General features: G+C 44.7%; 1 protein-coding gene across 1 annotated transcript in view; it reads left to right on the forward strand.

The window, feature by feature from the left end:
• Nucleotides 1-18,277, forward strand: part of usp40 (ubiquitin specific peptidase 40) — a 142,391-nt gene that overhangs the window by 36,705 nt on the left and 87,409 nt on the right. The window contains exons 7-9 of the mRNA XM_085984190.1: nt 1,325-1,468; nt 11,546-11,674; nt 17,651-17,764. Of these exons, the coding sequence (XP_085840316.1) occupies nt 1,325-1,468; nt 11,546-11,674; nt 17,651-17,764 (387 nt within the window). The remainder of the gene's footprint in view (nt 1-1,324; nt 1,469-11,545; nt 11,675-17,650; nt 17,765-18,277) is intronic.

Here is an 18,277-nt window from a genome sequence, read left to right on the forward strand (position 1 = left end):
TTCAAAAAGTCCCTTCAATTCCATTAAAATTAAATCTTTCAGTTGAAATCTTTTCACTTAAAAGGATTGAGGAATAGATCTATGCTGGAACTTTTCTCTAACACTCCTGTAACAACTCTGTAAATACATTTCTTCTAACCCTTCCCTGCACTCTTTAGTGATAATTTTAAATTGACGACTCTTTGTCTGAATAGCCTACTCTTGTTCCTATGTTCCAATCTCCTCCCTGCATCCCAGCTTTTGAGTCTACAGTACTATGTGTCTCCTCTCCCTTTATTCACCCATTGACGATGAAGCCTTCAGCCATTAAGGCCCTTATCTTTGCTGTTCACTCCCAAAACCCCTTTGGCTTGCTTCATCTATCCCCACCAAAGGTTATCTCAAACCAACCTCTGACTACTTTAGTTACTTTCCCAGCCTCTTCCCCCAGTTTCTGCTTGGTGTCTGAATCTGCCCCACCCCCCACATAAAATGCCTTGGGAACCTTTTGCTATGTTAAAGGTATTAACTAAGTGTAAGCTGCTGTTAGACTTACCCATGTAACACTTGCAGGTTTGAAGCTCCTTTGTGATGTGATCCATGGCAGTTGTTTTTTCGTATGGTCACTGTGAACACATAAACCAATCATAGCATTCAAAAAAGTGCCTTTGTTCAAAAACAAGTCATTTTTTTAAAATTTGTCTTATCAGTATAATTAAAAGTTTCAATGTCTGTGACACTTCAGAGATTTAAAAAAAAAATTGATTGACTGAAATGGGCACCATTGACCAGCAAGTTGCAAACTATCTTGATTGTTTGGTTTTTAGTCAATATAACATCTAAGCTAACCAAAAACCACTCTGTTTGTTTAAAAAGAAAATTGCTGTCGTTCTTTTTATAAACATTCTCATTGACTAAAATTTACCAAGAAGATTACAGTAAACAACTGACAACCACCACTAAAGCAATTCAAAAGTGAAATAAAGAGGAAAAAATTACTTCTACAAATCCTGTGGGGGGGGGGGGGGGAGCAAATTCAGGAATTTGAAATGCGTGGCTCCAAATGGTCATTATAAAACAGCATATCCTCTGTCTCCCCTTGACATGCTACTAATAATTGTAAAATTATTGTAATAATCAGAAAAGAACCAAACAGTATGTACACTTTGTTTATACTCAATAGAGAAAACTATGTGAAGCCTTGCTGATGAGGTTTCCATTTTTGCTGCCGAATCCCAGTGGCTTTTGTTTTGGATGTAATTATGAAAAGTGGGTTTGATCGACCTCCTGATTGACGGCCCTAGTCCGGTTTAAATGTAATCTGGCCCATGCTCTTGTTTTGCAGTCAGCGAAACTACGGCACCTCCCCACGTTCCTCACCATTTCATTGCTGCGTTTCAACTTTGATTTTGCCAAGTGTGAGCGGTACAAGGAGACAGGGAGCTACTCCTTTCCAGTCAGGCTCGATATGCGGCCGTTCTGTGAGCAGGTGGGTCATAATTTCTGCTTCACTTTTGACGAGTTCATGATTTTAAGTGCGGTTGACTCTCCTGATACCACAATTTTTTTCCCTGGACGATTTTTTTTTCCTTTTGCCTAGCTAAGTTTGTACAGAAACATGAATTTTAGGCAGAGGGATATCATCTATCAAATCCCAACTTCCCCTGAATGGATCAGTGAATTTATGCAGTGAGTAACATGCCCCCACCGCCAACCACCACCACCTGCCACTCCCACCGCCACCTGCCACTCCCACCCCGCCACCTGCCACTCCCGCCACCTGCCACTCCCACCCCCAACCACCGCCACCTGCCACTCCCACCCCCAACCACCGCCACCTGCCACTCCCACCCCCAACCACCGCCACCTGCCACTCCCACCCCCAACCACCGCCACCTGCCACTCCCACCGCCACCTGCCACTCCCACCCCCAACCACCGCCACTCCCACCCCCAACCACCGCCACCTGCCACTCCCACCCCCGCCACCTGCCACTCCCACCCCCAACCACCGCCACCTGCCACTCCCACCCCCAACCACCGCCACCTGCCACTTCCACCGCCACCTGCCACTCCCACCGCCACCTGCCACTCCCACCGCCACCTGCCACTCCCACCGCCACCTGCCACTCCCACCGCCACCTGCCACTCCCACCGCCACCTGCCACTCCCACCGCCACCTGCCACTCCCACCGCCACCTGCCACTCCCACCGCCACCTGCCACTCCCACCGCCACCTGCCACTCCCACCGCCACCTGCCACTCCCACCGCCACCTGCCACTCCCACCGCCACCTGCCACTCCCACCGCCACCTGCCACTCCCACCGCCACCTGCCACTCCCACCGCCACCTGCCACTCCCACCGCCACCTGCCACTCCCACCGCCACCCACCGCCACCTGCCCCTCCCGCCCCCAACCACCGCCACCTGCCCTAAGGGGTTTTGCATTCGATTGCTGGTCTATGTTATTGGCTGATTGCAGTCAGAACAGTAGTATAATCTCTACAGCTGGCTTCACTGTGTGTGGGCATCAGAATTGGGCCCTTTGCGTGCTGGCATTCGACTGGAATGCTCGCATGAATATTGAGCAGTTGGACTCATGATATGAAGACTGCCAGCATCTCTTGATTTATCCTTTTGGGGTTGTAGTGTGGATGAAGTATTTACTCATTCTGTTTGCTAAATCCCTACTAGACATTTATTTTGTACAGCATGGTATATTTTTTCAACCATGTTTTCACTGCCGCAGTCTATACAGTGGAGATTGTTTTGGTCATGAGTAAGTGCCCATGATCTTCCACAAGGCAGGCTCTCGATATTGGTTGTTATGAGCAAGTAGCTGAGGAAAGATCCAGCTACTTCCGCAGCCTGTGAAAGAGGAACAAATCTGTATAGTCACAGAATGAGTCAGGCTTGTTCCCTTAGAGGTTCACTAAGGGCAATGCTGGCAGTCGCCCTGCATCTCCTTGCTTGGCCGAGGAATGGATGTGGGGCGCAGAAAGTAGAAATAAAGTATTTTTTTAAAGTGAAAAGCCTCGACTATTTGCTGCTGAAACCTATTCACTTACTAGTATAATATTGTAATCATTAACTGGGACAGAGTTAATGATTCAACTTCCTGTGCTTCAACTGTGTGTCACATCATTGAAATGGCGTGATTGAACACTCTCCCAGGTTTTTTTTTTGTTCATGGGCTGTGGGCGTTACTGGCAAGGCCAGCATTTATTACCCATCCCTAATTGCCCTTGAGAAACCTCCTTGAACCGCTGCAGTCCGTGAGGTGAAGATACTCCCACAGTGCTGTTCGTGAGTGAGTTCCAGGATTATGACCCAGCGACGATGAAGGAACAGCAAAATATTTCCAAGTCAGGATGGTGTGAGACTTGGGGGGGTGGGTGTGATGGTGATCCCATGCGTCTGCAGCCTTTGTCCTTCGAGGTGGTAGAGGTCGCAGGTTTGGGAGCTGCTGTTAAAGAAGCCTTGGCGAGTTGCTGCAGTGCATCTTGTAGATGGTACACACTGCAGCCACGGTACGCCGGTGGTGGAAGGAGTGAATGTTTAAGGTGGTGGATGGGGTGCCAATCAAGCTGGCTGATTTGTCCTGGATGGTGTCGAGCTTCTCGAGTGTAGTTGGAGCTGCACTCATCCACGCAAGTGGAGAGTATTCCATCACACTCCTGACATGTGCCTTGTGGAAAGGCTTTGGGGAGTCAGGAGGTGAGACACTCGCCGCAGAATGCCCAGCCTCCGACATGCTCTTGCAGCCACAGTATTTATGTGGCTGGTCCAGTTAAGTTTCTGGTCAATGGTGACCCTGTTGATGGTGGGGGATTCGGTGATGGTAATCCTGTTGAATGTCAAGGGGAGGTGGTTTGACCCTCGCTTGCTGGAGATCATCATTGCCTGGCACTTGTGTGGCGTGTATGTTACTTACCACTTGGCAATCGAAGTCTGAATGTTGTCCAGGTCTTGCTGCATGTGGGCACAGACTGCTTCATTAGCTGAGGAGTTGTGAATGGAACTGAACACTGCAATCATCAGCGAACATCTCATAAGAAGCTCGACACCATCCAGGACAAAGCAGCCCGCTTGATTGGCACCCCATCCACCACCTTAAACATTCACTCCCTCCACCACCGGCGTACTGTGGCTGCAGTGTGTACCATCTACAAGATGCACTGCAGCAACCTGCCAAGGCTTCTTCAGCAGCACCTCCCAAACCAACATTTATCACTCAACAAATACTAAAACAGATAAATTGATGATTAATTTTATTTGTTGTTTGTGGGACGTTTTTGTCGTGTTTGCATACAAAATAACGCTGGTTGCACTTAAAAAATTTGTTGACTGAAGTGCTTTGAGACATCCTGAGGATGTGCAGGCACCAAATAAATGCAAGTTCTTTGTTTCTAGGAAGACTCTGCTCACACTGCGATTTGGATATTCCATTCATTACAGTATGGGAAAAGGACTGTTGGTTTATTTTAAATTATGACTTAAAATGGTGTAAAGTGTTGGATATTAAGCAAGTTTTCATCTGGTAAGCTCTGGAATTCCCTCTCTAGGCCTCTCCTCCTTTTGAGATGCTTCTTAAAACCTACCTCTTTAATTAAGCTTTTGGTAGGGTGACCATACGTCCCTGTTTTCTGGGGACAGTCCCCAGATGAGGTACTGCGTTCCTGGGTAAACAGCGTCCCCGGGAGAGTCCCAGTTCTGGAAACTAGTCCCCGAATAAAATGTTCAGTGCTTAAATGTAAAATATTTTCAGGGAATAAAACTCTGGACTAAAGATTTAGGAGAATAAATTTAAAATTTCACCCCCATTAGTTACATCCAAAAACAGAACATTATAATTAGTTATCACAGGTGCGGCTGATGTTTGAACAACTTTGGTGAGCGGCGCCTCCAGCATGTCACAACCATATTGTCAAACCGGAGTAACTGATGATTGATGGCAGAACTGACCAATCAAAGCTGGGGGAAATTGAGCTGCATTTACATCATAAATTAGATGAATAAAGTGTGGGCAGAGGCGAGATTATCTGGTGAAAGACGGAGGGCTAGTGGGTGGTATATTTGTGAAAGAATGGAGCAAAGACACCATGCCAAATTTAAGAAAGTAAGTTTATTTATCCAGTATTATTTAAGTACTTGGATATCTTGGCCCGTAATTCCCGATAGGAGGCATCCGCACGCAGGAAGCCTCCTATCGGGAAAAAATCTACACCCTTACCCGAGAGCTGCCGAGGTCCAGACACTTCCGATCCTGGGCCTCTCCACTGTTGAAATGCGCAGGGCCCACGTATCCCAAGGGCGCGTGTGGTTCGCAAGAGTCCCTGGGATCACATGGGCCAGGCGAGCCAATGAAAGAAGGGAATCCCCCTTCATACTTTTGACAGATAGACCTGTCAAAAGTATGAATGGGGATCAGTGAAAACAGACACTAAACATTAAATACATTTTTAAAAAGCCATCATGTTTTTAAAATGAGTTAAAATTACATTAAATTAAATATTTTAGAGTCATAGAGTTATACAGCACAGAAAGAGGCCCTTTGGCCCATCGTGTCTGTGCCGGCCATCAAGCCCCATCTATTCTAATCCCATTTTCCAGCACTTGGTCCATAGCCTTGTATGCTATGGCGTTTCAAGTGCTCATCTAAATGCTTCTTGAATGTTGAGGGTTCCTGCCTCTACCACCTTTTCGGACAGAGTTCCAGATTCCAACCACCCTCTGGGTGAAAATGTTTTTCCTCAAATCCCCTCTAAACCTCCTGCCCCTTACCTTGAAACTATGCCCCCTGATTATTGACCCCTCTACTAAGGGGAAAAGTTCCTTTCTATCTACCCTATCTATGCCCCTCATAATTTTGTACACCTCAATCAGGTCCCCCCTCAGCCTTCTCCGCTCTAAGGAAAACAACCCTAGCCTGCCCAGTCTCTCTTCATAGCTGAAACACTCCAGCCCAGGTAACATCCTGGTGAATCTCCTCTGCACCCTCTCCAATGCAATCACATCCTTCCTATAGTGTGGCGACCAGAACTGCACACAGTATTCCAGCTGTGGCCTTACCAGCGTTTTGTACAGCTCCATCATAACCTCCCTGCTCTTGCCTTCATTAGCCGAGGCATAGACTACAAGTATCCCATATGCCTTTTTAACCACCTTCTCTACCTGTCCTGCTGCCTTCAGGGACCTATGTATATGCACACCAAGGTTCCTCTGTCCTTCCTAGGGTCCTACATTCACTGTGTATTCCCTTGCCTTGTTAGTCCTCCCAAAATGCATCACCTCACACTTTTCAGGATTAAATTCCATTTGCCACTTCTGCCCATCTGACCAGCCCGTCTATATCGTCCTGTAGCCTGAGGCTTCCCTCCTCGCTATTTACCACTCCATCAATTTTCGTGTCACCTGCGAACTTACTGATCATACCTCCTACATTCATATCTAAATCATTAATGTACACTACAAACAGCAGGGACCCAGCACTGACCCCTGCGGTACACCACTGGACACAGGTTTCCAGTCACAACAACAACCTTCGACCATTACCCTCTGCCTCCTGCTACTAAGCCAATTTTGGATCCAATGTGCCAAATTGCCCTGGATCCCATGGGCTCTTACCTTCTTGACCAGTCTCCCATGCGGGACTTTGTCAAAAGTCTTACTGAAGTCCATGTAGACTACATCAACTGCACTACCCTCCTCCACACACCTAGTCACCCCCTCTCAAAATTCAATCAAATTGGTTAGACATGATCTCCCCCTGACAAAGCCATGCTGACTATCCTTGATTAATCCTTGTCTCTCCAAGTGGATACTAATTCTGTCCCTCAGAATTGTTTCCAATAATTTCCCTACCACTGATGTTAGGCTCACTGGCCTGTAATTCCCTGGTTTATCCCTACTACCCTTCTTGAATAATGGTACTACATTAGCTGTCCTCCAGTCCTCTGGTACCTCCCCTGTGGCCAGAGAGGTTCTGAATTTGTGTCAGAGCCCCTGCAATCTCCTCCCTTGCCTCACACAGCAGCCTGGGATACATCTTGTCTGGGCCTGGGGATTTATCCACTTTTAAGCCCGCTAAAACCGCTAGTACCTCCTCCCTCTCAATGCTAATTTGTTCAAGTATATCTCAATCCCCCTGCCTGATTTCTATGCCTACATCGTCCTTCTCCATAGTGAACACAGATGCAAAATATTCATTTAAAACCTCACCTACATCTTCCCACTCTATACACAGATTGCCACTTTGGTCCCTAAAGGGCCCTACTCTTTCCTTGGTTACCCTCTTGCTTATACTTATAATAAAACACCTTGGGATTTTCCTTTATTTTGCCCGCCAGTGTTATTTCATGTCCCCTCTTTGCTCTCCTAATTTCTTTTTAAGTACCCCCCTGCACTTTCTATACACCTCTGGGGCTTCCACTGTTTTTAGTCCATTGTAGCTGCCAAAAGCCTTCCTTTTTTTCCTAATCCATTCTTGTATATCCCTTGACATCCAGGGTTCCCTGGACTTGTTGGTCCCACTCTTGACCTTTACGGGAGCATGTTGGCATTGTACTCTCTCTTTCCTTTCTGAATGACTCCCACTGCTCTGAATTGGATTTTTCTACAAGTAGCTGATCCCAGTCCACTTTGGCCAGATCCTGCCGTATCATATTAAAATCGGCCTTCCCCCAATTTAGAACCTTTATTTCCAGTCCATCTTTGTCCTTTTCCATGACTACCTTACATCTCACCGAATTATGGTCACTGTCACCAAAATGCTCTCCTACTGACACTTCTACCACTTGCCTGGCTACATTCCCTAGAATTAGGTCTAGTACCGCCCCCTCTCTTGTAGGACTTTCTACATGCTGGCTAAAAAAGCTCTCCTAACATAGAAACATAGAAGATAGGAGCAGGAGTAGGCCATTCGGCCCCTCGAGCCTGCTCCGGCATTCAATGCAATCATGGCTGATCATCCAAATTCAGTACCCGGTCCCTGCTTTCTCCCCATACCACTTGATCCCTTTAGCCGTAAGAAATATATCCAACTCCTTCTTGAATATATTTAATGAACTGGCCTCCACCGCCTTCTGTGGTAGAGAGTTCCACAGGTTCACCACTCTCTGGGTGAAGAAATTCCTCCTCATTTCTGTCCTAAATGGCCTACCCTTTATCCTTAGACTGTGTCCCCTGGTTCTGGGCTCCCTGACCATCGGGAACATCCTTCCTGCATCTAATCTGTCCAGTCCTGTCAGAATTTTATAAGTTTCAATGACATCACCTCTCATTCTTCTAAACTCCAGTGAGTACAAGCCCAATCGACCCAATCTCTCCTCATACGTCATTCCTGCCATCCCAGGTATCAGCCTGGTGAATCTTCGCTGAACTCCTTCCATGGCAAGAACATCCTTCCTCAGATAAGGCGACCAAAACTGCACACAATACTCAAGATGTGGTCTCACCAAGGCCCTGTACAACTGCAGCAAGACATCCTTGTTCCTGTACTCGAACCCTCTCGCTACAAAGGCCAACATACCATTTGCCTTCTTAACCACCTGCTGCACCTGCATGCTTACCTTCAGCGACTGGTGCACAAGGACACCCAGGTCTCTTTGCACTTCCCCTTCTCCCAATCTATTGCCATTCAGATAATAATCTGCTTTCCTGTTTTTGCCACCAAAGTGGACAACCTCACATTTATCCACGTTATATTGCATCTGCCATGTTTCTGCCCAATCACCCAACATGTCCAAATCATCCTGGAGTTTCTCGACATCCTCCTCACAGCACACACGCCCACCCAGCTTTGTGTCGTCTGCAAATTTGGAGATATTGCATCTAGTTCCCTTGTCTAGATCATTAATATATATTGTGAATAGCTGGGGTCCAAGGACCGATCCCTGCGGTACCCCACTAGTCACTGCCTGCCACTCGGAAAAAGACCCGTTTATTCCAACGCTTTGCTTACTGTCTGCCAACCAGTTCTCTATCCAAGTCAATACCTTGCCCCCAATCCCATGTACCTTAACTTTACACGCTAATCTCTTATGCGGGAACTTATCGAATGCCTTCTGAAAGTCCAGATACACCACATCCACTGGTTCTCCCTTATCTATTTTACCAGTTACATCCTCTCAAAGTTCCAGTAGATTAGTCGAGCACGATTTACCTTTTGTGAATCCATGTTGACTTTGTCCGATCCTGTCGCTGTTTTCCAAGTGCTCTGCTATTACGGATCTCCTGGATGCACTTTAAGAATTCCGCACCCTCTAAGCCTTTCACACTCTGACTATCCCAGTTAATATTGGGGAAGTTGAAACCCCCTACTATTATTACCCCATTATTTCTACACTTCACTGAGATTTGCCTACATATCTGTTCCTCTATCTCCCCCTGACTGGGGGCCTATAGTACACTCCCAGTAAAGTGCTTGCCCCCTTTTTGATTTTAAGTTCTAACCATATGGCCTCATTAGAGGAACCTGCTAAGATATCATCCCTCCTTACTGCAGTAATTGACTCCTTGATTAATATTGTGACACCCCCTCCTCTTTACACAAAAGTTTAATTTTTTGAAAAAAATAATTAAAGTTTGCTACGGGGCTAAAAGTAAACTTACCTTTTTCAAAAGTATTTTTTAAATTATAAATGAGTGAAATTTTTTTTTTTTTTTTTTACTTTTCTAAACTTTTATGCTGGTAAAAGCAGGCCTTACGCCTGCTTTTACCAGGCGTAAGGTTTTTAAGTGATTTCAGCAGGTGGAGGTTCTGCAGAAAGTGGAACTCTCCATCTGCAAAGGCCCTTCTCCAGGGCAGGCTTGCAATCTGTCAAGAGGATTCTTGACACATTGGAAATGCTGGTTTTCAGCGCATGCGCTTCGCATGCCTAAAACCAGCATTTCCGATGTCCCTAAGGGTGTGTACATGGCTCGTACACACCTGTAGGCATCATAAAATACGGGCCCTTGTGTTTTTACTAATTGAGGTGCTTTATTCAACTCCTAGTTCTGAAGAACTCTGGTCCCAACAAATTATTTATTTTCATAGATGCTGATTGAGGTGTTTGTTTTTGTTTCAAATTTCTAGCATATGTAGATTTTTAAAATCTTATTTAATAAATCTTTACAGCCCACAGATTCACTTTTTAGGCCCTTTCGTCTTTGTTTTTAGCTTGTGTGCAGCGATACTGAAATAAACACTAGTAGTACATTAGTGGCCAATAGTTTGGTGTGAATGGGGTCAAGAGAGCCAGGAGGTGGGTCTCATTCATATAGCTAGAGCGAGAGGTAAGGGAGAAACCATAGAAAGACATGGGTTCACGGCTAGAGCACAGGGGAGCCTTGGGAGAGGTTAGGCTTGGCGAACAAGGGGATTGGGGGGTGTGGCAGAGGCAGATGAACAAATGGTCGTAATCTTTGTGACAAACAAGTCTGTGAGCGCCTGCGTGTTGTTGGCGAGAACATTGAAATCTCCATAATACATACAGTGGAAAAAATTCTGAAAGCTGAAAACCCTCAGCTACAGGAGCGAAGGTGGGCTGAAGCAGGCGCAGAGATAGGCATTGTTACAGAGATAGAAGTGGGCGGTCTTTGTGATGGAGAGGATTACGGAGTTGGAAGTTCAGTTCAGGAATGCTGCGGTGACCAGCCATTTGGTTCAACCTGAGATAGTGGCCAGGGAACAGAGAAGGAATCAGTGGCCAAGGAACAGAGTTTGTGGGGGTGCTGAAACCAATGGCTTAGGTGTTCCCAATGTTTAACCGGAGGAATTTTTGGCTCATCTAGGATTGGATGTCAGACAAGTAATCTGACAACACAAAGGCAGTGGAAGTGTTGAGAGATGCAGTTGGGTGTCAGGCAGTGTACAGAAAGCTTGGAGCTAACATGTGGATACTGCTTTGTTATACTTTGTAGTCATCAGTGTGCAAACTAAAGATAGGAACATTGGCAAACCATCAGAGACTAGTGATGGTTGATGGAGGTTAATCTCTACGCGTACTCCACTAGCAGAAGCAACAAAATCGTCATGCCGGTTTTCTTTAAACGCGGAGATAGCACAGCAATCATTAATAAATCTGTGAAAAATAAATGACATGGGCATTGATATGAAGAAAGATTTTCTGAATAGGCTGTATAAACTGATGTTCCTGAACAGTGTTACTGTATTATTGTAAACGGTGTTTGAATGCGCTTCAGTCGTGTGATTTCACATCCATGGTAATAAAATGCACATTTGTTTTGCATTTGTAGTGTATATGTGCCTCTGTTAAAACATAGGCTGCTAAAAAAAATTTGCCTTGCTACACTACGCAACCTACGTTTTCCGTCCTTTCTACTTTGTTGTGCTCCCACCCTGTGTCCCCAGATTCGGTTTAGAAAATATGGTCACCCTAGCTTTTGATCACCTGTTCTAATATCTACTTATGTGGCCGGGTGTAAAATTTTGTCTGATAACGCTCCTGTGAAGCATCTTGGGACCTTTTACTATGTTAAAGGTGCTATATAAATGCAAGTTGTTATAATTGACTTCTACAGCCAATGATGATCTCTTCACCTTCTTTGTTTTGTCTCTCAGGATGACCTGCCAGATATGGAGTACGAGTACGAACTCTTTTCTGTAATCATTCACAAAGGAGGTTGCTACGGAGGGCATTACCATGCATACATCAAAGACATTGACCAACTGGGCACCTGGTTCTCTCTAGTGAGTCAATTACTACAAAAACATCATCTTGCTCTTGATATACTTGATCATTGTGTTACTGAGTGTCTCAGCCCCTTTATGTAAAATACAGAGGTATTTATTCCAGGAAGTGACTGCCTTCATTTTAGTTGGTTTTATTGAGATTTATAAACAACTTGGGCTTTGTTCTTGTGGTTTATGACATTTCTTGAGTATGTTGCAGTATTGTCATTGTCCTGTCCCCCATCTGTGTGACCTATCCAGCTGTCTGTAACATTCTAGATGACGTGCTCCTAGTTGGCTGAAACTTTTAAATAAAAACATTTATACTGTGCTAGTAATTTCCAGTAGAAAAGAGGTTTCTAGAAATAAATGAGCCCGTGTCCTCAGATCAGTTATTAAACAAGGTCATGGATTTTGTTCCTTTTCATAAGAGCAGGAGTCACTTGAGCCTGTCCCACCATTCAGTTAAAAGATGGCTGATCTGTACCTCAATGCCATTTACCCTGCTTTGCTCCATACCCTTGATATCCTTGCCTAACAAAAATCTTGAGATCTTAGTCTTGATCATTTTAATTTGCACAGTATCCACAGCCTTTTGGGGGAGAGCTCCAGATTTCCACTACCCTTCGTGTGAAAGTGGGCTTCCTGATTTCACTCCTAAAAGGCCTAGCTTGAATTTTAAGATTATGCCCCCTTGTTCAGAATTTCCCCACCAGAAGAAATAGTTTCTCTGTATCTACCCTATCAAATCCCTTTATCATTTTAAAGAAGAGGAGGACCAGGCAGGTGGTGCAGGAGTCCCCGGAGTGCATCGGACTCTCCAACCAGTATTCTGTTCTGATTACTGGTGAGGGCGATGGTTCCTCTGGGGACTGCAGCCAGAGTCAAGACCGCAGCACCACGGGTGGCTCAGCTGCACGGAGTGGGGGGGGGGGAGGAAAAAGAGTGGAAGAGCAATAGTGATAGGGGATTTAATAGTTAGGGGAGCAGACAGGTGTTTCTGCGGCCGTAGACGTGACTCCAGGATGGTATGTTGCCTCCCTGGTGCCAGGGTCAAGGATGTCACTGAGCGGCTACAGGACACTCTGAGGGGGGAGGGTGAACAGCCAGAGGTCGTTGTCCATATCTGTACCAACGACATAGGCAGGAAGAGGGATGAGATCCTGCAGGCAGAGTTTAGGGAGCTAGGAGAGAGATTAAAAAGTAGGCCCTCAAAGGTAGTAATCTCCGGATTACTCCTGGTGCCACGTGCTAGTGAGTACAGGAATAGGAGGATAGAACAGATGAAAGCATGGCTGGAGAGATGGTGCAGGAGGGAGGGCTTTAGATTCCTGAGGCATTGGGACCGTTTCTGGGGAAGGTGGGACCTTTACAAGCCGGATGTGTTACACCTCAACAGAGCCGGGACCAATATTCTCATGGGGAGGTTTGTTAGTGCTGTTGGGGAGGGTTTAAACTAGCTTGCCAGGAGGATGGGCACCAGCATATAGGAGTAGAAAAGAGGAATAAGGTGCATAAAAGTGTGAGTGTATTGGATAGTACTAGAGGCGGTAGTAGTACCATATTAGATAGGAGCAGACTAAAAAAGACTACGAAAAATTCAAAAATGGGTTTAGAATGCATGTACGTAAACGCACAAAGTGTGGTGAATAAGGTTGGTGAGCTAAAAGCACAATTAGCCATGTGGCAATATGATGTTGTGGCAATAACGGAAATGTGGCTTAAAACGGTGAGGACTGGGCACTTAATGTGCAAGGTGTTTAGAAAAGATATGGAAGGAAAAAAGGGAGGTGGGGTGGCAGTGCTGATTAAGGAAGACATTGTAGTGTTCGAAAGGGAGGATGTTCTTGAGGGGACAAGGACAGAATCCATTTGGTTAGAGTTGAGGACCAAAAAGGGTATGATCCCGCTATTGGGTGTATTCTATAGGCCTCCACATAGTGAGAGGGAGGTAGAGGAGCAAATCGGCAGGGAAATCGCAGAGATATGCAAGAGCTATAGAGTGGTGATATTGGTGGACTTTAATTACCCAAATATCGATTGGGATAATGCTAGGGTAAAGGGAAAGGAGGGGGAGGAATTTCTGAAATGTGTTCAGGAGAATTTCCTTGACCAACATGTTCTTGGCCCAACTAGGAAGAAGGCATTGCTGGATCTAGTACTGGGGAATGAGGTGGGCCAGGTCGACCAAGTGTCTGTGGGAGAACACTTGGGTACGAGTGATCATTGTATCATAAGATTTATATTAGCAATGGAGAGGAGCAAGGAACAATCTAGAGTGGAACTTCTAAACTGAAATAGGGCTAACTTCAGTGGAATGCGAAAGGATCTAGCCAGGATAAAATGGAATCAAAGACTGACAGGAAAAGCTGTAACGGAACATTGGGTGATCTTTAAGGATGAGAGGTTCCAAGTAGAGGCTAGGTACATTCCAACAAGAGGGAAAGGTAAGGGAACCAAAGCAAGGACTCCTTGGATGACATGGGCGCTAGAGAAGCTGATGAAATTAAAAAAAGAGGGTGTATGATGCATGTCAGGTGAATTCTTCAAGGGAGAACCAGACCAAATACAATAAGTTGAGAGGGGATGTGAAGATGAAAATAAGATTGGCAAAGAGAGAATGAGAGTAGAATGGCGGTTAACATAAAAGGGAACCCAAAAATCTTCTACCGGCATGTAAGCGGGTAGTAAGAGGCAGGGTGGGGCCTATTAGAGACAAAGAGGGTGATACATGCTTAGAGGCGCAGGGCAAGGCTAGCATACTCTGAGTACTTTGTATTGGTGTTTACTAAGGTGGTGGATGCTGACAAAATATTGGTAGAAGTGGGAAAGGTAGAAGCAATGGAAGGGGTGAAAATTGACAGACAGGATGCACTAGAAAGACTGGGTATGCTTAGAGTGGACAAGTCGCAGGTTGCTAAGGGAATTGGGAGAGGAGATAGCGGAAGGGCTTGCCATAATTTTCCAATCTTCCCTAGATGTGGGTGACGTGCCTGAGGATTAGAAAGTGGCAAATGTGCCACCATTGTTCAAGAAAGGGTGCAAGGACAATCCTAGTAACTACAGGCCGGTCAGTTTAACATCAGTGGTGGGTAAAGTTTTAGAAACAATAATCAAGGAAAAAATTAACAGGCACTTGGAGAGGTTTAAGCTAATTAAGGAGAGCCAACTCTGATTTGTAAAAGGCAGATCGTGTTTGACTAATCTAATTGAATTTTTGATGAAATAACAGGATTGATGAAGGGAATGCAATGGATGTTGTCTACATGAATTTTTGGAAGGCGTTTGACAAAGTACTACATAGAAGGCTGGTTAACAAAATTGAGGCTCGTGGAATAGGTGAGTCAGTGGCAGCTTGGATAAGGAATTGGCTTAAGGACAGAAAACAGCGAGTTGTGGTAAATGGCTGTTTCTCAGACTGGAGGATGGTAGACAGTGGTGTTCTCCAAGGGTCAGTGCTGGGGCCACTACTTTTTTTGTTATATATAAATGACCTGGATATTGGAATACAGAGTAGAATTTCTAAATTTGCCGATGACACCAAATCTGGGGGGGTGGCAAACAGTGATGATGATACCAATTGATTGCAACAGGACATAGAAAGGCTAGCAGAATGGGCATTCAAGTGGCAGATGGAATTTAATACAGAAAAGTGTGAGGTGATGCATTTTGGCAGAAGGAACAGGGAGAGGCAATATACACTTAATGACACAGTTTTAAAGAGTGTGCAGGGACAGAGGGACCTGGGAGTTAATGTGCATAGGTCCCTGAAGGTGGCAGGACATATTGAGAGAATGGTTGGCAAAGCATATGGGATCTTGGGCTTCATAAATAGAGGTATTGAGTACAAAAGTAGGGAAGTTATGCTGAACCTTTATAAAGCACTGGTTAGTCCACAATTGGAGTATTACATCCAGTTCTGGTCACCACACTTTAGGAAGGATGTGAAGGCTCTTGAGAGGGTGCAGAGGAGATTTACCAGAATGGTTCTGGAGATGGGGGGGTCTTAGCTGCAGGGACAGGTTAGAGAAGCTGGATTTGTTTTCATTAGCGCAAAGGAAGTTGAGGGGTGATTTGATAGAGGTGTTTTAAGATTATTACTTGTTTGGATAGGCTAGACGGGGAAAGGCAGTTCACACTAGTTGATGATACAAGGACCAGGGGACACGGATTTAAGGTTTTGGGCAAGAGATACAGGGGGGATGTGAGGGGAAACTTTTTTACACCGAGTTGTGATGACCTGGAATTCGCTGTCGACGGAAGTGGTGGAAGCGGAGACGCTCAATGTTTTCAAGGGGTGACTGGATAGGTACTTGAGGGATATAAACTTGCAGAGCTACGGGGATAGAGCGGGGGAATGAGACTGACTGGATTGCTCTACAGAGAGCTGGCATGGACGCGATGGGCTGAATCGCCGCCTTCTGTGACTATGACCTCGGTTAGATCACCCCTCCACCTTCTAAACTCAAGGGAATACAAATCAAGTTTATGCAACCTGTCCTCATAATTGATCCCTTTAAGTCTAGTATCATTCTGGTGAATCTGCAGTGTACCCCCTCCAAGGCCAGTATATATTTCCCAGTTCTGACGAAGGGTCATCAACCTGAAACGTTAACTCGGTTTCTCTCTCTACAGATGCTGCCTGACCTACTGAGTATTTCCAGCACTTTCTGTTTTTATTTCAGATTTCCAGCATCCGCAGTATTTTGCTTTTGTATATTTCCTGAGGTGTGGTGCCCAAAACTGAACGCAGTACTCCAGATGAGCCCTGACCAAGGCTCTGTACAACTGAAGCATCAGTTCCTCAATTTTGTTTTTCAAACCCTTGAGATAAAGGCCAACATTCCATTAACCTTTTTGATTATTATTTTTACCAGTGAACTAGCTTTTAGTGGCTTTTGTACATGGACACTTAAATCCCTTTGTTTCTCCATAGCTCCTAGCCTTTCACCATTCAGAAAATATTCTAATTTGTCTTTATCTGATCCAAAGTGGATGACCTCACAGCCCCACATTGAACTCCATCTGTCGTAGTTTTGTCCGCACACTTAATCAATTTATGTCCCTTTATAACTTCCTGCTCCCATTTACATAATTTACTGGGCCTCCTAACTTAATGTCATCTGCAAACTTGGAGATACAACTCTCTATTCAATCATACAAATCATTTATTTATATATATATTAGTGAAAAGCTGAGGCCCCAGTACAGATCCCTGCAGAACACCATTTCCCATAATCATTTATTTATATATAAATTATATATATATATTAGTGAAAAGCTGAGGCCCCAGTACAGATCCCTGCAGAACACCATTTCCCATAATCATTTATTTATATATAAATTATATATATATATTAGTGAAAAGCTGAGGCCCCAGTACAGATCCCTGCAGAACACCATTTCCCATATTCTGCCAATCAGAAAACATTCCCTTAATCCTTACTCTCTGTCTTCTACCTCCCAACCAATTACTGACCGACATCACAAGGTTACCTCCAATTCCATGCACTTATATTTTTGCTAATCTCTTGTGTGAAACCTTTTCAAATGCCTTCTGGAAGTCCATATAGAGAACATCTATAGTCACTCCCCTATCCACCCTGCCAGTGATGAATTCAAAAAATTCAACTGGACTAGTCAGACATGACCTACCCTTCGCCAATGCATGCTGACTTTCTTTGATTAGTTCATACTTGTCCAAGTGCTCAGTCACGCTGTCTCTGATAGATTCCATTAACTTCCCCACAACTGATGTTAAACTGACAGGTTGGTAGTTACTTGTTTTCTCTCTCCCTCCCTTCTTAAATAATAGACTGGCATTTGAATTTTTTCAATCCAAAGGCATAATTTCTGAATCTAGAGAGCTTTGGAAAATTATAACTAATCTGTCTGCAAGTTCCTCACCCATTTCTTTTGATACACTCACTTCTATTAATTTCCTGTAGTTCATATTAAGGCCAGTTAAAATGTGTTTGTTTGTGTGTAACGTAGCCTTTTCAGGATGAAGAGACAGTGGTGATCAACTCAACAAAAAAGCCAACGAATGTAGACAACCTGCTGGAATTGGGGGATCCCCTCGAAATCCTGAGAGCTATTCTAGTCCAGGTATTGTTAGATATGGATATCCTTCCACGTATCGCAGTCATACACAGCTTGCTGCACTATGCACCTCTTAATTAGTGGACCTGTTAATATAATGGTCCAAGACATGGCCATGTGAAAACAGTTGGGTTCTAAAATAAAATGTCAAATTTTGTTTGATGATGCTCCTGTGAAGTATCTTGGGATCTTTTATTACGTTAAAGGCGCCATATAAATGTAAGTTGTTGTACGTGACCCCTCTGCAATTTTCTTCAGGTTAAATAGATTAGGTAGAGTACACAATAGAGCTGATTGTGCAAAGTCTGTGGAAGGAGTGAGCTTGATTGGTTGAATGGCTTTCTCATTCCTTTTAAAAATGTTTTTACTAGTTAATCTCCCATGATCTTTTACTGTACAAAATGTACATTGTGCGACAATTTGCTCTAGTAGTAGATGTTTGGTGCTTCAAAAATGCCAATATCTTTGTATAGGCGTTAACTGGTAACTTCAGCAATTAGAATGTCATTGCTGCTTCCT

The sequence above is a fragment of the Somniosus microcephalus genome, chromosome 4, assembly GCF_052327205.1.
Source record: "Somniosus microcephalus isolate GS21.2 chromosome 4, FLI_Smic_1.0, whole genome shotgun sequence".
NCBI lineage: Eukaryota > Metazoa > Chordata > Chondrichthyes > Squaliformes > Somniosidae > Somniosus > Somniosus microcephalus.